Source organism: Salminus brasiliensis, chromosome 2 (genome assembly GCF_030463535.1).
Source record: "Salminus brasiliensis chromosome 2, fSalBra1.hap2, whole genome shotgun sequence".
In the NCBI taxonomy this organism is placed as follows: Eukaryota; Metazoa; Chordata; class Actinopteri; order Characiformes; family Bryconidae; genus Salminus; species Salminus brasiliensis.
The window spans coordinates 8541697-8566763 of NC_132879.1; the positions used below are offsets into that span (position 1 = coordinate 8541697).

The 25067-nt window shown below is 43.4% G+C and overlaps 1 protein-coding gene across 1 annotated transcript in view; it reads left to right on the forward strand.

Moving 5' to 3' along the window:
- The window catches only part of fam135b (family with sequence similarity 135 member B), a 103052-nt gene that overhangs the window by 16594 nt on the left and 61391 nt on the right, over positions 1-25067 (forward strand). Inside the window, exon 2 of the mRNA XM_072674283.1 lies at positions 16474-16565. Coding sequence (XP_072530384.1) covers positions 16489-16565 — 77 coding nt within the window. The 5' untranslated portion in view covers positions 16474-16488. The remainder of the gene's footprint in view (positions 1-16473; positions 16566-25067) is intronic.

Genomic DNA, 25067 nt, shown 5'->3' on the forward strand with positions numbered 1-25067 from the left:
AACTGTAGTCCTGTGTTCCAAGGTCCACAAATGAAGTGGAGCAGTAATCCAGTGAATCATTAGCAGACCTTTAAATGCAGAATATTGTTTTGCTAATGGCAGTTTCACTGAAAACCTTTGCCTTTCTGAACATACACTACATGGACAAAAGTATTGGGACACCTGCTCATCCATTGTTCCCCTAAAATCAAGGGTATTAAACAAAGTTCATCCTTATTGCTGTTTAGAATTTGATTGCATTCAGCGACAAGAGCATTAGTGAGATCAGAATGTTGGATAGTCACCACCACACCTCATGCCCAACTCCTCCAACTTATCTAAAAAAGTATTGGAAGGAGCACCATCCATCATTCCAGAGAACACAGTAGTTCCACAGTAGTTCCACAGTAGTTCCACTGCTCCACAGCTTAATGTTGTGTGTATAATTATTTGAAAAAACTGACCAACACGGCCAGGTCAGACCTAGCAACTCACAAGTAGACTTCCACTCACTGGCCACTTTGTTAGAAACCCCTACAATGTATGTCCTCTTACTGGCCACTTTATAAGAAACCCCTACCTTGTACTTCCATTCTCTGGCCACTTTATTAGAAACCCCTACCTTGTACTTCCTCTTACTGGCCACTTTATTAGAAACCCCTACCTTGTACTTCCTCTCACTGACCACTTTATTAGAAACAGCTACCTCGTACTTTCACTCACTGGCCACTTTATTAGAAACAGCTACCTCGTACTTTCACTCACTGGCCACTAGAGATAGACTGATTAGTGTTTTTGGGGTCGATACCGATCATCTCTCTGGTTGGCCGCTCGATCACCGATACTGATAGAGGGCGGGGCTGGACGCCACTTTAACCCTCCTAGGCAAACTTGGTAATGCATCATCGTTCAGGGCTTCAGTAATGTTACATGCACTGTCTCTCCAGATGAAATCTACTTTACTTTTTGGAATCAACTACATATAAAACGTTATCGAACTCCGGGCACTCGCTAAGAGAGCCCGACAATTCCTGTACATGCAGAACAGCACTGTGTAGCTCAGAGTGTCAGTAGCAATGTTTGCTGCCCCTGCTGTGAGTGATGTACTCACAAGAGGGGGATCCGGTTAGTGGTGTTTTGCTAGTTCGGACCATGCCGTCAGGATAGATGATTTGGGAAGAGACTGAAGAGAGGGGAGAGCCAGTGGAGCCAGGAATGAGAGATGATAGAGGTAAAAGGGTGGAGACGGGGCGGTGGAGGGTTGCAAAGACTTGTCATAGACGCAAAAGCAAGGCAGAAATGATGTAAATAGGACGTTAGATTGGGAGGAGGGGCTTTAGGCATGTTCCTCCTCTCAAACTTCATAAAAGCACTAAAAGCCCTTACTCTGCTTTGTTAGTTTTACATATTCTACAAATATGTGAGTATGGGTCGCAAATTGGGGTTGAAAAACAACCGACCCTACCATCTCTACTGGCCAATTTATCAGAAACACCTACCTAGCACTTCCACTAACTGGTCAGGTTATTAGTGAGTGTTTACAGTACAATCCCATATATATTCAGAGATAAGTGAGCAGTTTACCTGTGACTCCACATCGTTCACAAAGGTATGGTGTTTATTATGTAGGCTGATTGCCCTGACTACCTCGTTTCCTCTGTAGAGACATTATGAAGGTGATGTGTGCATTCGACTCCACGACTCCACCGCTTTAACCTTCCTGAGGTGAAGGCAGATGGTCCTTCAGTAATGACTAGTGTGTGATGAGTTTAGCTCTATTTGAGGGGTAATGCAATTAATGTGAATACAAGGGCACAGACAAGCTTTCACACACGCTTTCAAGGACTCGCGCACACACACACACACAAACAAGGACACAGACACGCGCACACAGAAACACCTAGAAGGACGCATGTTTATACACACACACATACCCTGTGCTTGCATAAGGACATGCAGACGTGCACACAACCATGTATAAACAGCTACTCACAAGGACACAGACACATGAGAGCACACACACACATTACTCATTATGCATACTCAGGCATCCATCATTCCACAAGCTTTACCTTTTCTCATGTTAATGTGGTTAGTACTATTTGATGCTGCAGATTAACCCACCCGTTCTTAGCCCCCCTAATACTAGCGATGCTCCTAGGTACACTAGGAGGGTAAGGCCTTAAACACGTCTCCTCCAATACATGCAAAGCCAGGCGCCGCTTCTTTTTCAACTGCTGCCGAAGCTATCGGGCCATAATGTGGCGGCACATTAGAACCCTGAGCCACTCATTGCCCATTCAGTTTTATGGTGGGTTTCGGGTTTTCCCATTTGTTTATCTGTTATCTATCTTTTATGACCTTTTATTAATGCAGCTCAAGATGATACAGTGGTGTCTCCCTTTAACCCCTTAAAAAGCCAGTGGTTCGTCAGCAATCCGAAAGCAAACTTCTATTACCAAAGAACAGCCCCACCAGAGAACAGCCCCACCAGTTTGTACAGCTGTTCTTGTAGTTACTGAGTAATACACCTTAGTTTGTAATAAGAGTGTAAAGGGGGATATAAAGGGGTGTGTGAAAATGTGCCCTATGTTTACGCCCCTGAGAACACATTTTAATATATTGGAGATTTACATTGAGGCTATTTAGTATTTTTGTATGAGCATTTTTAGCATTTTGAGCATTTTAGGATTTTATCATTTTATCATTTTTGTATGATTTTTGTATGAGACTAAATTCAGGTGTTAAGTGAAGCGTTCAGCAAAGTTTAAATCGAAAACACAAAGCAGAAATAGGATAAAACACTCCTCAAAAGTCACCAAAATGCTCTCCTCAGTCCTCTCTGAGAATGGCCCGGTCTTAATATTCTTATGATATTCTAACATCGATGGAAAATGGCAACACACACACAGCCTTGAGACAGAAGTCTTTAGCTATTCTGAACTGCGGTTATGGTTTCCCAGATCTGTAGCGTTTCCTAAGGTTCTGATATTATTAACCAAGTCACAGCCCATATGTAGCCCATCTATCATGGAGCTTGCTTCGAGCTTCAATCTTCAAGCTTGGACTTGACCTTACAGAGCTGCGTTACATCTAGACCCGTTTAAACCTGGTCTTTTTATGCGATCAGTATCTGGATTGTATCCTGATAAATACGATTTCAGCCACGTGTTTACACTTGGTAGACAAATCCAGTAATGCCGAGTTCATACTACATGACTTTAGCCCTGATTTGCCGCTCAACGCAGCCCGACCCGAGTTAAAGCAGTATCTAGCATGCTACATATCTGGACCTGTCGGGAGTCGAAATCCTACAGTATGAAAAGTGTCACGACCAGGTTATGACTGACAGTGAGTGCGATGTCGCGCTCCAGTCAATGAGAACGCAAGGGGAGAGGAAAGCCGAGAAAGAAGTGAAAGGACTCCCTAAATCCAGTCTTATCAGGCACACTACACTCTACATGAGTGTGTGTGTGTGGCGCAGGGGCATAATATAGTTTCTATCAGAACACACTGGCATACACTCAACCATAATACCTACGATTTCATTGCAAAAATGTGTATATATTTACTTCCAGCTCCCTCTCCAGAACAGACCATCCCTGCACGCTATCACGTCATCCTCCGTCACTTCACGCGTGTCAAAACGAGAGCAGACACTCATCTGTGATTGTTCCTGGAACAACGGCCGTGTAGTGTGCAAACCACAGCCACTTAAACATTCCCGATTACAAGAGATCGAGTTGTGTGGTCTGAACAGTGCAGCAACCTGACGATGCTACAAGACGGTAGTGTGTCGAAGCCATAAGTCAGGCTGAAATCTGATTGCTGTGTGGGAGGGAATATGTAAATGCGCTTGTTGTATGGCAGTTACTGGGAGGGGTTTTGCTTGTCGAATGACAAACTAAGACGGATGTGTTTACACTGCTATTTGTGGCTCAGATGCGCCTCAGGCCACCTCATGAAGTAGCACCTTTATTCTTAAGAGTGTGACTTGGTTCTCTTGGTCCAGACCAAGTAAGAAAATGACACAAAGTTTTGGTTTGCTTCTTGTTCATACTGACATACACATGTGAACAAAATTGTTGGTTCCCCCCCAGTTAATGAAAGAAAAATCCATCATTTTTGTCCAGGCCTATTTTATGAGTTTATTTTTCTAAATAATTCTGTTGAAGCATGGTTCAAAATACATGTCGTATTTTCATTTGTTCATTTTCATAAAATTTCTTTCTATTTTGTCAGATTTTATTAATTTCACTTATTTCTGTGACCATTGTGGGTTTTTCTTTCATTAACCGAGGGGTACCAACAATTTTGTCCATGTGTGTATTTGCAATCAAACCAAATGGGGGGGGGGGGGGTGACATATGAAACACAGAAACATAATTTTACCAATATTTTGTTGCCTAGATTTCATTTTCGAAGCCTTTCAAAGGGTTTTTTATGACCAGTATAATCGATACCCTGATTCTGGAGTGTAGGAAATTTTGAATATAACTCATTATATTAATTCATTATCATACCATAAACATTTTAAACCGCAACACCCCTAGAACAATAGCTTGTACCTAGAACCAAACTCCAAAATACACATTCCTCAAATGATTCACTGTGTAATTTCCTTACGCTGTTCAAAGTCCCGGGCTGTTTGTAATCCCATTTCAGCTGACGCAACGCTGCAGTGGCCTTCACTGGATCTCTGGCTTCAAAAAGTCACGGCAAGAAAAATTGGCCTTGTCCTGTAGCATGCAGAATCGTCTATTCACCAGCACTCATAAATATGTCCTCGCTGCGCCGGCCAACGTTCCGCTCGGCTTCAGACGGACTGCGCTGTTTGTGGGAGTGTCAGCAGCCTTTTAAATTAGCTGTAATATCAGAACTGTAGCCTCTGGACCAAATCCAAGCGATGTCCAAATCATGCTGCAGTCGCACGTGGCAGGGAAGCTTCTCTAGATTTTTTTGAAGGTTTCAGGAACGAAATTATGGCTTGCTTTCAGTTTATCATGGAGAGCCTGACATGTGTATCAATGCAGTAATGGCTATATCAATATATGTATATTTATGAATTTACCTTTACATGGACCATTTGCACGAGCGATAATGTGTTCAGGCCTTAGATTGTGTTGCTTTTGACATCCAGCAAATGTAAACATGCTGCAGTGGTTTGGAGTTTGCTCTTATTTATTGCTTATTTATTGTCATTTGTAGAAAAGGTGGGTCTGCACGGTGGTGCAGCAGGCAGTGTACACAACACAACAGTGCTACAAGCAGAGGCAGACCCAAATACGGCCTTTTATACACCAATCCATCCATCCAGCCTTCCATCCTATGTGCTTTTTCCTGGTCATGGTCAGGGTGGGTTCAGATTCCTACTTTCCTACTTACTGTTAGGCACGGGGCCGGAATACCCCCTGGACAGGACGCCAGTACATCACAGGGTATAACATAAGGTTGGGTGGGCTCATTCATGTGTATTAAGGAGAATCACAGGGTGGGGGAAACCAAGAAAAACAAGCCCACCATAGTTGTGAGGTTAGCAAAGTTCGATTTGAAGGAAAAGGAAGCAAACCTGGATGTACCAGTCTACTAAATATCACTCAGGTGCTCTCAGGTATGAGACTTCATCCTCTAAACGTGGGTGATTTAAGCCTCACAGTTGGCTGGAACATGGCCTGTGCTGTGGTGCTGAGCCTGCTAGCTCACTTATCTAGGCCTACATGGCCGGCTACGAGTCCAAACATGTATTTTGCCTTTCTTTTACTCCCAACACCAGTCACTCGACTTCGCTCTCTCAGACAGGAGGGTTTTTTTATCATGTGTCGGTAGCTTAGTAGTTCATCAATAGTAGCAATAGTATCATCTAAACGTTTAGTCAGCCAGGCTTGAAGTTGGTGAGCAGACTACTACCCTGCTATCTAAGCTAAGGCTAACCAGCCAATCTCTTCTGATTTTGCTGATTTAATGTTTGCAGTTGTTATCAGACTACTGCTTTAACATTTGCTTCACAGTTTACTCAGAAAATATCCCTAGTTAGTTTGTATAGGATAGGATCCAGTTGCTGCCGAATACTATACATACTACACTTCGCCTGAATGTCTACTAGCTAACTAATTAAGTAAGACATGGGTACAATTGTAAAATCTTAATAAGTTCAAGAGAACTGTTGATTTAAGAGGATTTGGGTCTTCAGTCTGAGTTTGAAGACAGCCAATGACCACTTTGTTTCAGGGACAGAAAGAAAGTCTGGGTGTCTTCTATAAAGAATTAAAGAATGATGGGTCAAGCCGAGCCGTACTTGAAGCCCAAAGAGCTCTTAGTACAAATGGGGTTTTGACCATTGCCATCGAGGACGGTGAGACTGGACCATTCTTGGCTTCGTAGGCCAGTGTTAGGGTTTTTGTGTTTGGGTCTGTAAGGAGAACACAGCAGAGGAGTCACATGGCTGAACTTTGAAACGCTGAAGACAAGCTGTGCTGCCGCATTCTGGATATGGATTTGCAAGGGCCTGATAGGAAGGGCATGTAGGAAAACTAGCTAGAAGGGGGTTACAGTAGCCAAGTCTTGAAATGACGAGAGACTGAATAAGCACCAGGCTGGCCTCTCTACAGAGAAAAGGTTGGATGTCGCAAAAGGGAAATTTCCATGACCGAGTCAGGTTTGCAACATGAGTCAAGAATGAGACTACACCATATACTTGAGAGAGGGAGGTGAAAGGGAAATTGACAAAGACTGCAGTTGCTATAGCAATAGCCCTAAACCACTACAGTTCCCATAATACCATTCCCACAAATCCATATTTCTTACAGCTTAACGCTGCATTTTATTTTCATTTAGGCATTTGGCATTGGAGTCTACCACAACTTGTTTGACAAACCTTTACCAGTGGCAAATCTAACTGAAATATGTCCCACTTTTATGCTCCAGGTTAACATTGTTAGTATTGTCCCATTGTTTGCTATAGTTTATAATGCATTATGCAGCATTTCGCACATCCAAACATCATGGGAACATGCCAGCACATGGAGGTTGGACTGTACTGTGTGCACAACTGATTTAAAGAGAGATTTAATAGATAGATAGATAGACAGATAGATAGATAGACAGACAGATAGATAGATAGATAGACAGATAGATAGATACATAGATAGACAGACAGACAGACAGGCAGACAGATAGATAGATAGATAGATAGATAGATAGATAGACAGACAGACAGACAGACAGATAGATAGACAGACAGACAGACAGACAGTTAGATAGATAGACAGACAGACAGACAGACAGATAGATAGATAGATAGATAGTGCTAATAAACTGTATAATACTTTTGTATTTATTACAGTTTAGGTGTAGTGCATCCAACTCAGATTTGAACTCTGGGTTTTGTATGCCTCTCCCATCTTTCCAAGTAGGAAATCCCACCTGTTGGGGCATTCCAGTAGAAATTTCGTAATTCTGACATCCCAGTACAAATGGAACGCAGCTTAGGGTTTCAGAGTGGCATGCACGCTTTCGAATGACCATATTTACTCTAACAGTGTGTAACATATATTCCCCATCTGCCAATACATGTACCGTTACATCCCTAATCGCTTCTGCAGTGTTTCTCGACCTTGGCCCTTGAACATTTTAGTGCACTCCCTGCTTTTACACACCCACTGCAACTCTGAAAGGGCTTGTTAATGATCTGATTAGTTGAATCAGTTGTGTTGGGAGCAGGGAAAGCACTAAAATGTGCAGGGCAGGACGCCTCCATGACCGGGGTTGAAAAACACTGCACTACTAAACGTGGCATGGACCTCAAAAACAGTCGTAGCTGCAGCGCTTCACTTTTGTTTAGCAGTTTTAAAATGATATGAAGAAATGAGAGATAAAGCTGCGCCACTCATGATTGAGATTCAAACGACATGTCAAGTCTTACACACACGCATGCACATGTGCTGCCTATGGGCCTGTAACACACCCTCCGCAGAATTAAACCATGGATCACTCAGCACAAAGCCGCAGAGCTTTTATTGATTGAGCCGCAGCTCAGGCAAGTATTTGGCATCAGAAAGAATTTTATTATGACATGCACGTACACACACACACACACATGCGCATAAAATATCAGAGAAGACATAGAATTTCATCATTCTCAGGTCGTTCTATATGTTAATCTGACCTGACCACAGGCCTGCTTTATTTGTAGGCCTAGTCCCAGTCCCACAACGCCCCTTTCAGCACTATTTGCTCTGCTTTAATGCACATTCAGATACATTGTTTACACCCATCAGCCATAACATTCAAACCTCAACATTAAAAGCTGATGATCTTGTTACAGTGGCTTTTATCAAGGGGTGGATGCATTAGGCAGCAAGTTAACAGTCAGTTCCTGAAGGTGATGTGTCTTCAAACATCAGGCAGGTCTTGTGGGGTGTTCCCAGTATGTACTAGTCAGTACCTACCACAATGCCCAAAGCTCATAGGCCCCACCTCACAACTTACTGGACTCGTGACACATCTTGTGGAGTCCATGCCTTGAGTCGAGCTTTGAGGCGACGAGAGCTATATAGTATAATTGTCTACTGTTCCTTTTTTATCCCAGTGCTTGTTAATGCGATCTGTAGAACCCCCACCTCACAACTTACTTGCTTCAAAAATGGATAAAAATGGGGCTCAGAGTGTCTCAGTGGTCTGATCCACTACCACTATGCTGCTTTACTATCATCGGTCAGAGTCCGAGAAAGCGCAGGCGATGTTGGTGGTACGGTGGAGCAGGGGACCCGGCGCTTTCCTGTGAGTGTGTCGGCTGTCGGTTTAAAAAAAGAGGCAATGGCAGGCTTCACAAGAATCAGAGGAGAAGTCCTTACTCTCATAGTGTCAGGAGCACTGCTAGTTATGAACAGGTGAGTTAATTGGACGTACCAAATTGAGAGAGAATGGGGGGGTCCTCAGACATCTCTGAAGACCAGTTTGAGAAGTACTGAGGTAACTAACTTCACAAACCTGCTGTTAACCAACTAAAACTGAGAAGGTGAAATAAGGATAGACTAGCAATGGCTAGCTCATATATTTTGTTCCTGAAGTGTTACATTTCTGTTTTGTAGTCTTTTGGTTAATAAAGTCCTTTTTGAACTTCACTCTTACATCCTGTATTCAAAGCCTCCAATTCGTGAAGAAGAACAAAAAGTACACTGGAGCAGGACTAAAAGGGAATCAGCAAAGGCTAAATGCAATCAGGACCTTGAGCAAGAAATGTAGACTTGCATTACAGCTAATAATAAACAAATGACATAGCTAAGGCTGAGTTAGGTTAGGTTAGGTTAGGTTAAGCTAAGCTACACTACATTAGACAAAGGTATTAGGACATCTACACTTTACACCTACAGGGGCTTTTTTGACATCCCATTCAAAATGCTTAGGCATTAATATGGAGTTGGTCCCACCTTTGCACAGCAGCTCCACTCGTGGCGGAGTTGCTGTGGTTCCCAAACACTTCTACTTTTCAATAATACCACTCACAGTTGATGGATTGATGAGAAGGAAAACCATTTCACCTACTATCTTGTTGTAGCAATGTTGGCATCCTATTACATACAGAACCACGCTGGAATTCAACGAGAACCACCCATTCTTTCACTAATGTGTGTAAAGGCAGACTGCATGGCTAGGTGCTTGATTGTATATACCTGTGGCAATGAGACTGAATGAAACACCTGAATGAAATGTATGAAATGAATGAAAGCCTGTGCTTTCTCGGACTCTGACCGATGATAGTAAAGCAGCATAGTGGTAGTGGATCAGACCACTGAGACACTTGGAGCCCCATTTTTACCCATTTTTCTGTACCCATTTTTGAGAATTTCCCCACTGCGGGACTAATAAAGAATTATCTTATCTTAATTGAATGATTCAGAACTGCGTAACTCTGTCCCAATACTTTTGTCCATACAATGTATGTTTAAAAGTAAACATTGCTCTTGGGTTTGAATGGCTCACCTTGACACCTCCATAAAACCTGAGTGTGTCGATTCTGGAGCAGGGGCTTCGTTCTTGGACGGCTGCCTCTCAAACCACAGTGTTGTAAAACTCGCTTGACTGTAGACAGTGCTTAGACTGTAGACTGTGCCTTGGTGGTTCTTGGGTTGATTCTGGCCATCTGAACCAATTTCCTATCATCTGAGGGTGACACTCTGGTCTTCGTCCAGACCTTGGTTCTCAGACCTTGACAAAGTAGCTACACCTCCCAATAACTGGCCCTGATTTTTATGCCCGTTGTGAGTGTATGCAAACCTCTGACCGCAACTGCGTACTCCTTGGAACTGCCAGTGGACCTCCTCACTATTATAACTTGTGGCTCCTGTTGGGTCGGTGTTCCCTTTGCTGCTTTTTGCGACAAGATCTGTGGCCCCCGTCTTGTCAGATACGTGCAACAGATAGTGGCAGGTTCTGGCAGCAGTTAGCGCAGAGTGTATTTCTCATTTCAGGCTGTGTTTAAAACAGTCACTAAGAGCATTCTTATGAAAGTTGAATCCTAGTTAAAATCGACCTGACTTTGAGGCGAACATCATCGCTACCTGATCTTCCCATCACAATCACTCGTTAAAAGACAACTGCCACACAATGCCGTTACTCTGCCGCTACTGAATATTTGAAGGAGATGATGAATGATGACAGCGGTGTGAGCGTTCAATACTGACGCAGCGAAGGAAACAAGAACTCCCGAAAGATGTTCTAGGAGCGGACTCCTCCTCAGCTGTCGCGGACATGAAGAACCGTAATGGGGACGAGCATTGTTAAAGCTGCTCCACTTCCAGAAGTGAAGAGAGCCACAGGGGTCATTAATCAGTTCCTCCAGTACACAATAGGAGCGTTCAGCAGTTCCGTAAGTGCTTTAGCGCTCACGGGTGTGTGAGATTTATTACAGGTATGCATTTTTAAAATCCTTGTGTGATGATATGTGGTATAATGACCACAAGCAGTTCTTGTCTTCTTCATAATTGATTCGGTACCTTTACCTGTAAAGCTACCACTGTCTGCAGTACAATGTAGACCCACCTTGCTGGTGTTCAGTTAGAGACAGAAAGTAGCTCATCTGTTGATGTACAGTCGGGTCCACCACCCAAAAACATCTGTGGTTTCCGACCACATAGCCAATCTTGTCTGGATGTTTTTGGGTGGTGAACCCACTGTCAACCTAGCAGTGATGCCTGTACCAGCACCTCACACATGCACTACCATTAACACTACCATGTCAGTGTCATTGCTGTGCTGAGAATGGACCACCAGCCCTCAACATTACCTGTCCACAGGTTTCTGGACACCCCGTTTAGTACTGTAACCCACCCAAAACTAGGAGGATAAGGACGCATGGCATTACGTCTGTTAGGTGACTCCAGCTGCTGATGGCAAAGCAGCATGGCTTAGGATTGTAACCCCCTCCAGGCCATACCATACCCCTCAAGGGTATTAACCTCTGCTGCAGTGACAGCCTCTACGTTTGTGAGAATGCTTTACACTACATGTTGGAACATTGCTGCTAGGTCAATTTGATTGCTTTCAGATTCACCAGAGCATCAGGTAGGGCGGGTACTCATCCTAAAAAATATTGGACGGAGCGCCAATCAATCAATCAATCAATCTGTCAATCCAATCCAAGTTTTGCAGTTACACAGCCCAATGCTGGGGAGCATTATAACTTTCTAGCCCATGCTTGGCACTGGACATGGTGACTTTAGGCTGAACTGAGAGATGATCTACAACCTTCAGCTCCAGCTATGATCTCATGGTGGGAGAGAGGATTTGTCTTCAGGCCAGAAGTCAACTTTAGTAGTTGCTTATCAGAAGCGAAGCAGGGGACAGAGATAAAGGTAGAAGTACGCAAGGAGAAACGGGCCAAAAGATTTGCGATTTGGTAAATAAGGAGAGCACAAGAGCACAGTAGAGAAGGACAGAGGGGACTATGTGGTCAGACACAATCTGAGTCTGTGTTTGATTGGAGATAAGCAGCTCTCTCTCTCTCTGTTCGGACAGATTTTTTCCCTCCCTCCCTCCCTCTCTGCTGGAGGAAAAGGCGTCCACCCAGGTACCTTGGGCCAACTGGCTCTTGTGCTCCATCTAAATGTCCCTGCTCTGCTGGCGTGTACCAGCCTGGACAGTTGCCAGTCCAGCAATATTGTGATTACTAACAGCAGCAAGCCTTTCAGAGTAGAGCTGGTTCTGGAGTGACCGTGGGACACAAAGCCTGCCAACCGAGAGTGCAGGGTACCTTTAAGCGCTGGCACCTCGGCAGGGAGACAGTGGTGTAACAGCTTTGTTGGCAGCAGGGGGCTATTGATCAGGCTCGAGTGTTCAGAGAAATGTGGCCCGACCCTGTAAGTGTATGTGTTTGTGCCAGTTTTCCTGCAGAATCAGACACTTATCTAAAGTAATCTGAAAAGATAAGCTTGCGTATGCTCTCATGTTTTTTCGTAAATAGAGCACGTGGGTATGCTTGCCTTTGTGGCTGACCCCGAGAAATGCAGGCTTTTAAAGCATTTTGCAAATCTGCAAATCTTTATCAGATCTGAGCCATGTTTAGGAATGGACCTAAACACAAAAAATGACAGGACTTGCTTCTACAGATGTCCATTAGCATTACGCTGTATGATAATGTGCAAGGAGACTGTGAGAGAGGGGAGAACTGAAAGAACTTTGAGCTGAGTTCAACCGGCTTCTGCCTTGTGGTAGAAAAGACCAGACCAGCCCCCTCCCATTATAACCTAGGAATAAGAGATTTGGCAGAGTTTAAGGAAGGTGACGGGGTGATGGGTTGGGAAATCTTTGCAGTAAATTCATGAACAAGGTAGAGATTAAATTTATTGGACTTTAGATTAGGAGCAGGAGGGGCTTCTGGCTTGTTGCTCCTCCCAAAATCCAGGTGTTCCATTACTCCACTTCTATATGTGTTTTAACAGTGCTTATATCTTCTCGCACTGGGTCTTGAAGGTTAGACTGGGTTGACACTGTGTCATGTGTCCTTCAGGGACCTTTAGTTTGTATTACAAGCCTTAGTAAGTAGAAACATCTTATTTACACATCTGTACATAAAGTGACAGATTTCTCCAGTATCTCAAATTATTCTAAAATATCATAAGATCAACCAGAAAAGGATGTACAACAGATTTACTGCATCAGTGCAGCGTGGCATGGAGGCAACTGGCTTGTAGCACTGTTGAGATGTTATTGAGGCCCAGGTTGCTTTGATAGTGGCCTTCAGCTTGTCTGCATTGCTGGGTCAGATGTTTCTCATCTTCCTCTTGACAATAGATTCTTTATGAGATTCAGGTCTGGTGAGTTGGCTGGACAATTAGGCACAGTCATATCATGGTCGGTAAACCATTTAGTAGTAGGTCCTGCTGGAATAGCATCTCCATAAAGCTTGTCAGCAGAAGGAGGCATGAGGTTCCCTACAACCCTTCTTGTAGACGGCTGCGTTGACTACATCAGCGGATGACATGGCACCCCAAACCATCACAGACTGCAAAAACATCACACTGGACTTCAAATACCCTGAATTCTGTGCCTCTTCAGGTTCTTTAGACCTTTAAAATGCTCTTCACACTCACAAAAACCTAGTACAACCATGGTTCTTTATTTTGCAGTCATCTCTAATAGACTTGCTTATGTGATTTCTGACACCACATGACTGACTGACATGGCTGTTATCTGTAAACGTGGATGGAAGGACGTTGCATAGCTGAAAACAGTAGCAACCACATTTAGGCTAGAATTGTCTCTGTGCTTCTGTCCGTTGTTCATTCAATGGTTCCATAATCTAGTAGAGATTACTTAAAGCAACACTACGTAGCATTTTTACCTTAATACCTCCAGAATCGTGTTGATGCTCCACTGACTGTAATAGGGAGCATAGCACTGCTATTGTTGCTACTCCAGGCTCTCCTCCTTCATATTGTCATATTGGTGTAAAATCCTGTAATACTACTCTCCCTTGCCTCAGTCCACATGCTTCTCTCAGTGTTCAGTGATGGTTCTGTATCTATCAGCTGTCCAGAAATGCAAGTATAGAGTAACTTTAGTGGCGGCTTAAAGCACAAATGGAAATTCCTGACAGTAGGGGGAGCCCATGAGCAAGAATTGCCAGTTCTTACATAGTACTACTTTAACTTTACACAGTTTTAGGTGAGTGTGTGATACATTAGCCATGCACTTTGCTGTTAATTAGACAATAGATTTTGTTACCAATATTGCTATTGAAACCGTAAGTCCTGGCTGATATGGATCAGGCAATTTTCTTTGAAAACTACCACACTCTAAATAAGCTGTTTTTAATCAAAGCTTAAGTAGAAAAGTAGAATAGATTTGTTACAGGACTGGAATGGATTCATTCCTGGACTCATTACTGATTTCCTGATAGAAAACACAGCAGCACTTAGAAAGATGTTGGTCCATTTTATTATGACCAGTGTAGACATGCAGCCCACCCACTACTCCAGGGACACGTTTAAGAGTTGTGTCTGAACGTATCGCTGGTGAGACATTCAGTTTGAAAAGGTTAATTGGGAGAGTTTGTTTCATTGAACTAGAAGCAAGACCTGGATGGCTTAGGCCTTCACAGGTGGACCCTTTCATTCATCTGATTGTTCCTTGGGCTGTGTTCTCCGCTCCGTTGCTATGAAGCAGAGCTCCTGGGACACGGCTGCATCTGTCAGGGCAAATATCCCCTTCAATGACTCATTGCTCCAGCAATCGGAGTCAGAGGCGGAGGCGGCCCCAGTCTGAGGCTGGACACTGTGTGTGCTGGGCCTGTCTCCTCATATGGCCTTTGTCCAAGCCATTGTTATTTCCGTAAAGCCAACAAAAGGTTGCTAAGGTAAACATACTCCTTAACGATGAGCAGACAGCGATGATGAAAGTGGCAGAACAGGCTGGCGATGGGCGGGGAGCGGGAGCGGGAGTGGGGGGTGCTGGGTTCTGCTAAGCATTCATAGGTTTACTTACTGCGACTTCTGCTTCCTCACATTTTTCTGACTGTGCTTCTGACCTGACCTGCTGGGTAGGTGATGATAAATCTTTTGTCTGAACTTTGGGTGTGAGAAAATTTGAATTTATGTTTTGCAATACTTTTAGTATTGAGTCTCAGAAACACATTGATGAGTGGTTAATATGTAAAGACTGGTGGCAGGCAGTGGGTCACTTCATGCAGTGCTTAAATCTAGCAGTAGCAGAGCTGGACACTGCCTTCTGATCTCACTGTGTCTGCAGTCTGATTTATAGTAGTCTTAATATTTTATAAAAATCTTAATATATCGCTATTTATTGTACCGTAACCCCTGTATCATATTACGTATTGTATCGCCAGGTTCTCTGCAATTCATATATATATATATTACCTGATATACCTGACTCTTATCGGTATAGCGTGTTGGGGGGCTTGTCCAGCTGGGGAATCAAACCCTAGTTTGACACAGGGGAGGCGGAGTTGTTCCCCACTACATTACACCAACAACAACCTCTCGTTAAAATCTACAACGCTTCGTAACCAAGTCAGATTTGTGTAAAATCCTGTAATGTTTACAGTGAAATCTGTAAAATCCATGAGAGGGCACTATAAGTGTAATTGGTATTTACTGCTGTGGAGTTAAACTGACTTACACTCTTTAACAGCAGGGGGATCCCGGGAGCACAAATACCAGTTCTTGCATAATGCTGCTTTAATATACATGATATGGGCAAAAATATTGGGACACGTTATACATACAGGAGCTTTTTTGACATCCCATTAGAAATCCATAGGCATTAATATGGGGTTGGTCCCCCTTTTGCAGCTCTAACAGCAGTTCTGGAGCTATGCAGTTATTGAGTGAGCAGAGCGCTGGAGACGTTTCACAGTCTGCTCTGAGCTCAGCACCCGGCCCCGACCCCGCTCTGTAACTTTACATGGTCTGACAGTTGGTGGCTGGGTTGCTGTGGGTCCTAAAAGCCTCCACTGTTCAATATCACCGCTCACAGATTATGTCCATATTGAAGAAATTTCACCAACTGACTTGTTGTTGCAGTGGTGGCTCCTTTTACACACAGAACCACTCTGGAGTTTAGTGAGCTCTTTAGCACCACAACCTATTCTTTCACTAATGTGTGTAAAGGCAGACTGTATAGGTGCATAGACTAGGTGCTTGATCTTATACACCTGTGGCAATGGGACTGAATGACACACCTGAATTTAAGGATTAAGAGGTGTGTCCCAATAGATTTGTCCGTATAGTTTGTATAGTAGCAAATATGTTAAGGATGGCAGGCTAGTATTTAGATGCTGATAGGGGTCTTCACAATGAAAAATGTGCATTGTGGACTGTATGACTGCGCTTGGTCAATTCATACAGCTGCTGTCGACACGATTATTCTAATTTTAATAGTTGGAATTCAACGACAAGTTAATTTGATGTTTTAAGTAATTAACAGTAATCATAAACCCCTCTCTCTCTCTCTCTCTCTCTCTTGCTATCTCTGTAGGTGATGGAATAGGTGATGTCTGAAGTACAGGGCACTGTGGAGTTTTCTGTGGAGCTGCATAAATTTCACAATGTGGATCTCTTCCAGAGGGGGTAAGTTCATCTACATACAGACCCACTGATATAAAAACACTGGCCTCTTTTCCACTGCAGGACTGAGTAATTCTAAACACGAGGGGAACCGTTCCAAGGGCTTATCTAGCTAACTGTATGTGGGTCCACAGAACTGTTCTGTGGGACGACTTAATGATGCAAGGATCCTCTGATTGGCTCCATCTCTCCACATCGAGATCCTGGGTCTTCATATTTCCAGTACAGAAAATGGCAGAGGCTGTATCTAATAAGTACAAGAATAGTTGTTCCAATTTAGCTTCATCAAGTGCACTGATCATTAGTGTGGCGACAAGTAGCATACATGAGTTGGTAATGGGCCTTGCCTGACATCATTACCGCAGTCCTAGCACAGCCTAGCTGCCTAGCTTGTCCAGCATCGCTGCCACAGTATTAGCACGGGCCAGCTACTGGGCTCGTCTAGCATCGCTGCAACAGAGTTTGTATGGCCCGGCTGACGGGCTTATCCAGCATCGCTACTGTGGCGTTAGCACCGCCTGGCTACGGGACTATTTTTACCTGCAGAGGAAAAAGGCCAATAAAACGGACTGGGACCAGTTTCAAAAGACCATATCTTACATTATTTTATATATTCATAGCTTATTGTATTGTTGTATACCCAAATATTTCATTTTCCAATTACCAATACTGATTTTGAAGTCCAAATATTAAATGTATTGGTCGATCTTGATCCTACTCTCCTAGGAGAGTAAGACAGTTTATCAATAGTGTGTTAATAGATAAGTGCTCTGATGTTTTTTTAAAGGTCATCAGGAGCCTCCTGCAAATTCAGTTGCAGTCGAAATGATTCAACCCCCACTACAAATTAGGTTGCTTAGCCAAATGTACAAACTTCTAGCTGTTTGCAATTAACCAAGCAAACAAGATCAATTTAAACAGCCCAACACAACTAATATAACAAAACAACGCAAAACTGCTTCTCTCAGAATTATTCAGCCCCTTCATGACAAGCATCTTTAGTCCTAATAGATCACCCTTCTGCTGATATGACCTGCTGTAAACATGGTGCACAGCCAGACACCAGGTTCTGGCAGCATTCCTGAAAAATCTTAGCCCACTCCTCATGGACGTCACGTAACCGCAAGACCACCCCCGGTAATACCGTCTATCGCTGTATTATTTTGAGACGGTGTAAGGTTATGAAAGGAGTGAAGGCCTTCAGCATTTACTATGCGCCTCGGTGCCGGCTGCCACCAAATCTTGGTGCAAGTCATATGCAATCACTCTAGGGTTTCTGACCACCTGTCTCCTCAGGAATCTGGCGTCAGCCGGTGATAGCTTCCCCTTTCTGCCATGTCCAGGTAGTGTAGCCAGTGTTCCTTTCAACATTGCTTCCAGCTGTGTCTCTACGAACATTCAGGGCCTTTTCCTTGTCTCTGCAATGCAGCGATCTCTGCTCTGAACTTTCTTTTGGACAACACTCTGGAATTGCCATATTTTTACATTCGATCAAATGTCACAGTCTGCAAACCCCAGTAGCCAGTCCAGGTATTAGGAGTTTTTAGCTCAGGCACACCTGATGAAGCCCTTGGTTTGCCACCTGGTTGGCAGTTGTGTGCTCTTTTCAGGGATTCTATTCAGGGGGTTAAATAATTTGGAGACTGCAGTCGTCATTAAAAGGGGTGTTTTGTGTTGAATTTGGAGAATTGAGCTATTTAAATTGGTCTTGTTGGATTGGTTTAGCTGAAGGTTTGTACATTTAGCTAATAAACTGTTAGCAAAGGATCTTTTTGAATGAATCCTTTCGACTGCAGCTGTATTCTGGCCTACACTGAGCTGTGAATGTATTTTAATCAAACGTGTCAGTTAGCTGTGTGTGAATAAATGTGCTACCTGAAGTCAGTAAACCTAAAGCTCAGTGGCTGTGGCGATGTTCACATTTACTTCCTGTGTAACCGACTTTTGAATCCTGTGAACTCAGAGCAGCAGTGTCTCAGTGGGGGGTTCTCCTGCAGTCTCGGCTTTATGTGCATAACCGATCCGCCCTGCAGACAATCGCATTATTATCTCTTTTTTTATTTGCGGTATTTAAATCCGTCCCGGTATAGCAGGTGTCAATATTACAGAATAGCACCCTCGAACAGTGGGTGTGATTTCCGGCGCGCTCCTCCTCCTTTTCTCTAGCTCTCCTCTCTGCTGAATCCAGGCCCTGTTCTCCTGACAGCTGGGTGTAATATCACACAACTGATGCAAACTAAAGGTCACCCATAATGCCATGCAGTGTGTGTGTGTGTGTGTGTGTGTGTTTGTGTGTGTTCATTCGTTCAGAGATTAAAAGCTGGCATCTAGCTTTGGCCAGACTCAAATACCAGCTCAGGAGAAATTTGAATGTATTCCCTCTCCCTCTCTCTCTCTCTCTCTTTCTCTCTCTCTCTCTCTCTCTCTCTCTCTCTATCTCTCTCTCTCTCTCTCTCTCTCTCTCACACACTCTATACCTATCCCTCTCTATATCTCTTTGTCTGTCACCCTTTTTCTGCCTTTCTCTCTCTATCTATCTCAAATTTTAACCTCTCTCTCTCTCTCTCTCTCTCTCTCTCTCAATCTGTCGCTCTGTTCATTCCTCTATTTCTCTACCTCTCTCTCTCCCTCTTTCGACCTCTCTCTCTCAATCTTTGTTCATCCCTCCATCTCTCCACCTCTCTCTGTCTCTCTCTCTCTCTTTCAACCTCTCTCTCTCTCACACTGTCTTTGTTCATGCCTCCATCTTTCTACTCTCTCTCTCTCTCTCTATCTCTCTCTCTCTCTCTCTCTCTTTACACACACATACACACACACACTCTCTGTCTCTCTGTTCATTCCTTCATTTCTCTCCCTCTTCCTCTCTGTTAAATTCTCTTTCTATGTCTTTCTCTCTCTCTCTTCCTCTCTGTCTGTCTGTCTGTCTGTCTGTCTGTCTCTCTCTCTCTCTCTCTCTCTCTCTCTTCCTCTCTGTCTGTCTGTCTGTCTCTCTCTCTCTCTCTCTCTCTCTCTCTCTCTCTCTCTCTATCTCTTTCACTCTCTGTCTCCCTCTCTCCCTTTCTCTAATTGGGAAAGCTAAACCGTTTATATGGTCAAATCGCCCAGAGAAAGAGAGTGTTTTTGACTCATTCTGCTCACTGTGTGTTTTTGCCCAGGAGCGTCGCTACAGTGGAAATGTAATATTCCTGATATGATTCCCTCAGTATAGCAGAACAAACCAGACTTGAATGAGGAATGCACCACTGAATGTGGCTCCTGATTTACAGCAGAGCAAAGCTTAAATGGAACAGATTGCAGTTTAATCTATGAAGAGGTATTGCAACCATGCACTGTGTGCTGTACATCGTGGTAGGCTGAATGACTGAAAAGTAATTGGACAGTTAACTGCTAAGCAGTTTCATGGTCAGATGTGACCTGTCCCTTCGTTATTTCATGAAAAATCAAGGAGATAAAATATCTGGAGTTGATTCCTGTGCTTGAATTTGGATTTGGTAGCTGTTCATCAGAATGTCGTAGCAATTATATTGTAATATTCATTTCCCAATTATGTAAAAACAATCAGAAATGTAATATAATATTGCATTTACCTGGTTAAAAAGTGTAATACAAGAATTATAGTGTATATAATGGTATGCCCATTATTGTAATACCATTTTTACCAATAATGTAACATCTCAGCCATAACATTAGTACCACCTACAAGCATAAGAATCTGAGCCAGACTGTGATGGGTAGACGACTGGGTCAGAACATCTCTAAAACATCTGGCAGGTCTTGTGGGGTGTTTCTGGTATGCAGTGGTCAGTACCTACCAAAAGTGCTCCAAGGAAGGACAACTGGTGAACCGGTGACAGGGTGATGGGCACCTAAGGCTCACTGATGCGATCCATGGAGGCTCCACTTCATTCTAAAATAGCAGAGCCTGCCAGATATCACAGGCCGCCTTTAGAGGTTTTTTCTGGAGTCTGTTGTGGTGGCACAAGGGGGACCTACGCAGTATACCTGTACTGTAACTACTGTGCTATGACTTTGGCACTCAACAATGTAGTAGTCTTCCCTTCCCTTCAGGTGAGAAATCTGAGTCTCCTTGATCCGACTCTTTCACTTTATGCCGATGTCAGCTCCGAAAAGCATCATTTTTTTCATCTGCTCAGTAGAGCCAAAATTCACTCATTCCTCTCTTCGTCTGCAGCCGAATCTCTCATTCATGCTTTCATCTTTAGTCCATTAGACTGTTGTAATTTTCTTCTTGCTGGCATCAGCTCTTCCTCTCCTCGTAAGCTTCAGATGGTCCAGAACCCCCACCTGACACCCACCTAATCACTCATACTCGCTGTGACAACCCCATCACTCCTGTTCTCCATGATCTCCATTGGCTCCCTGTCAAATACCTCATCCACTTCAAAATTCTCCTGCTCGCTTACAAAGCTCTTAATAGCTGTCTGTCGGAGCTTCTCCTTCCTTTAAACCCACCCGTACTCTGCTCTTCGCATCAGCTGATCCAGTAACCATCAATTCAGTCACATGAACATTAGCTTATTTTTGAAACCCTTACCTGGTGTTTTACATTAGTACTGCATTTATTGAACCTAACAGATGAGAACCAAGTCTGTTCTCATGTATTGGACTTTCTAGTGTTTGACCGTTTGCCTGGCTACTGACTCTGGATTTTGCCTGCCCTTTGATAGTTAATAGTTTAAATTCTCTGCTGGACCCTGAGCTGTTTCTTGGATATCCTTTTGTGATTTGAGGTTCAATAAAGCCTGCACTTGTATCCTGAAAAGTGTGAATCGTTACGAGTACAGGCAGATTTTGGTAGAACACAGGTTCTTTAGCCTGCCTCGACTTAGTTGGTCGGACTTGTAGTTGGTCAAAAAGGCTGAACAATCCATAAAAAGTGTTTTCACGCTACAAACAAACCAATCCTTGGTCAGTTGGTCCGAACGGAGACCACTGCTTTTGGCTGGGCCAAATTATGGTCCTTTGATCCAGAAGGTGGTCCACAGCACCTTTCACACCTGCTATTTTGGCTTGGCCCAAAATGAAAGGTTTAAAGGTCTGGACCAAACAAGCTAGATGTAATGGCACCCTAAACAGTTTCAGGTCTTAGCTCTTGGACTTCATCACCTAGCTCTGGTCTTCAACATACAAACTGTGATGTATTAGAAATATGTTCATATGTCTATGCTGATGTAAATGACTAGTGCAATAGCTGTAATATAGAAGGCTAGCACCAACAGTGCTGTGAAATGAGTCTAATTTCTTTGGTTAATGACCAGTGTACACTGCCTCAGTGTTAATTCGGTTCTCTGGTGCGTCGCATACAGTGGATTGGGTTGCTCTGTGGTTTTAGGTGCAGAAGGAAGTGATGAAACAAAGAGACAGAGTGGAAAAAAATCAATATTCAGACATTTCATGCTGACCGCAACGCAGTCCCAGACAGAGCTTGAGGAAATCCCTTTGGGGAGAGTGTGGTGAACCACTCATTATCCACACAGGCCAAAGAGCTTTCAGATACACCCATTTGACGTCAACCATCCGCATGCTTGGACAGCAGATCATTACATCAGTGCTGAAAAAACGTCATTTTAATTTACAGAATGACACTAGGTGTATATCCACCCTCAGACCCTTAGTGTCCCCTGATTCAGCTTATCGGCTAATTGTGACGGTCAAGCAAATGTGTTCTATTGTTTAGACAGGCAGATGCTAGGCTAACATTGCTAACAAAAGCTGGACTTGGTCACCAAAAACACCCTGGGTCAGTTTTTGAAATGTGAAATGTGACTTTGATTTTCAACCAAAATTCTAGACGATTTTGATTTTCAACTAAAATTCAACATCCATCCATGTCCAGTGTCACAAATTGACGACCAGAGCCTGCTGGGATTTCTGTTCATCAACTTGTTCATGAAACTGAAATGAGTAAAATGTCTATATACAAGCTCAGATGTTTGGACTTAGGAGTAAACGCACATTCACAGTTCACATAAAGTGTGAAGAAGTAAACTCTTTGCCCTTGCAGACTGAAGCAGTAATAGCACCTCAGTGTTAAGAAGTCCAGCACGGGCCGTGGTCTGAGCCTGCAGCCCCGCGAGAATGGGGAAAGTGCTTTCACATCAAATCACTTTCACTCCGCAAGAGGAGGTCACCCCTGCACCTTCCTGGCTAACTAGCAGCATACGTAGGACAGAAACGCAGCGGCCATCACTTTTTATGATTCAATTCCAGCCCATACAGGTACCATGGACAGTTCTACCGAGATTGCTGGTTTGTTCCTTGTCTGAGGAGTAATGTGCAGTAGTATGTATAATTCATGATTTATTGCCTGTAGGGATTAATAATTCAGTTGCATTTGTACAGTGCTTTGTGGGTTTGGTTTGCACATGGAGAAGTTCAAGGTCAGTGTCTTGTATTATGAAATGCAGTTATGTGAGCAGCGCTTTCTGTGGATGTGGGTTTACTGAGCAGTGGGCTGAGGGAACTGATAAGATGCAGCCATGGTGGAGCTAACCTACATATAAGGCCTTGTTTAACATTAGATGTCTGTTTGTGCAGCTCGCTCTCTCAGGAAGGTGATCTAAACCTAGACTCATCTTTTCTGTATTAGGTTCTGCTGTGCAGTCATGTGAAAAAAAATTAGGACACCAAATGAAAAATCGTTATCTTTTTTAATATATTTAAATAAACTGCGGATGCACTGCACCAGGATGATTGAGCTATAAATATCTGCGAGGTGTGCGATGGGGTTTATAGATTGAGAAGAAGTGGTACAGTGCAGTGAATGTCACGTCTGCATCGCAAAGCAGATGTTAATGATTGGCAAAAAGGAACAGTTGCATTTGGGCATGTCAAAAGCCATAGTGTGAAGGAACTAGCTGAATGTACTGTCATACAGGTCTACCAGCAGTGGCAGAAATCCCATTGTACAGAAAACCTCTAGCGGCGAAGTCTACAGGAGCCTCCTGTCAAAGTCAACTCAACTGAGAATCGACTCACAACGGAGAGTGATCCAACATTACTGTAAAAAAAAACCCTACACCTAAACGTAATCTCAATGTAAACTTGACCCACACCTTAATCTACACCCAAAACAGTCGTATCCCTTATTCTAACCACACTGAAATGATGAATCCTGACAATTTATCCAGTAATTCCAGTCCAGTAATTGTTTTTATCTTATATAAGATCATAAACAGCAGGATTTTCTCCATCATAATCTCTCAGTACTGTTTATCAATTCTTCTTCGTGCATGTGTGTGTGTGTTTGTGTGTATTCTGCTGAACAGTGCTACTAGTGGACTGTGAAGAGGTCAGCAGAAGGCCTGCCTCTTCACCAAGATTCTGCTTAATTGAACTGTGTTATTGGGAAATGAATCTACCTGGTCTCCCTGTAGGAGTGGCGGCCCAATCGGCTTCCTTCCTTATAGTAGCCGAGGGTCGTAAACCCATTTCTACATGGGCGGGTTAAAAAAACCCATATTATTTATCATATTTTTGGACTGAAACAATCTGCCTGTATGGTCACTTCTATGTGAGATAATTTTGGAATGAGCAGGTGTCCCAATACTTTTGTCCTTACAGTGTATCTGTGTGGTCTGGAGACTTTGGCCTATATTTATCACGCTTCTTAGAGTGAGAATGCTGATCTGGGATCAGTTAAAGTTCACTGAAAAACTTGTGTGAAATGTATTTTTGTCTAATGGCTTCAATTCCTGACCATTTGTATTACATTGTTTAAAAAAATGTTTAAGATCATGTTAACTAGGGATGTTCTGATCAGATTATTTTGCCCCCCAATCTGATCCGAGTCTCTTCATTCTGATTATCAGTCGATACCTGATCTGTGTGTTTGTATAAATGACATAGCCCCACAGTTTAGATAAGATGAGCTGCTAATTAATACTAAGGTACAATCACTTTATTTTGCCCACCATTGGAACTGTTCTGCACTGCTTACAACCATATGTACTGCTGCAAGATTTCTCCTGTACAACATCAGGAGAATTCGACCCTTCCTTCCTAGAGAGTCACCCAGGTGCTCGTTCAGTCTCTCGTCACTTTGAGACTTGACTACTGCAGCTCTCTTCAACGTTCCTAAGTTCAGCCATGTTACTCCACTGCTGCGTTCTCTCTTCACTGGCTTCCTGTAGCTGCTTCCCACATTAGATTCAAAACCCTGACTCTGGCCTACAAAGCCAAGAAAGGACCAGCACCTCCGTACTTGATGGCAATGGTCAAAAGCCGATCTGCACCAAGAGCCCTTCCAGCTTCAAGTACGGCTCGACTCGACTCGCCATCCCTCAAAATCCACGGAAGACAAGCGTCCAGGCTTTTTTCTGTCCTGTTTTTTTCGCTCGCTGTCTTCAAAAGCAGACTGAAGACCCTCCTCTTCAGAGAGTACTTGGGCGAATAGTAGAGTATTATGGTCTCCTTATTGTCTTGTGTTTAGTAGTAGTATTCTAATTAGCTGAGGTTTTTCTTGGGTAAATAGCAAAGCACTTT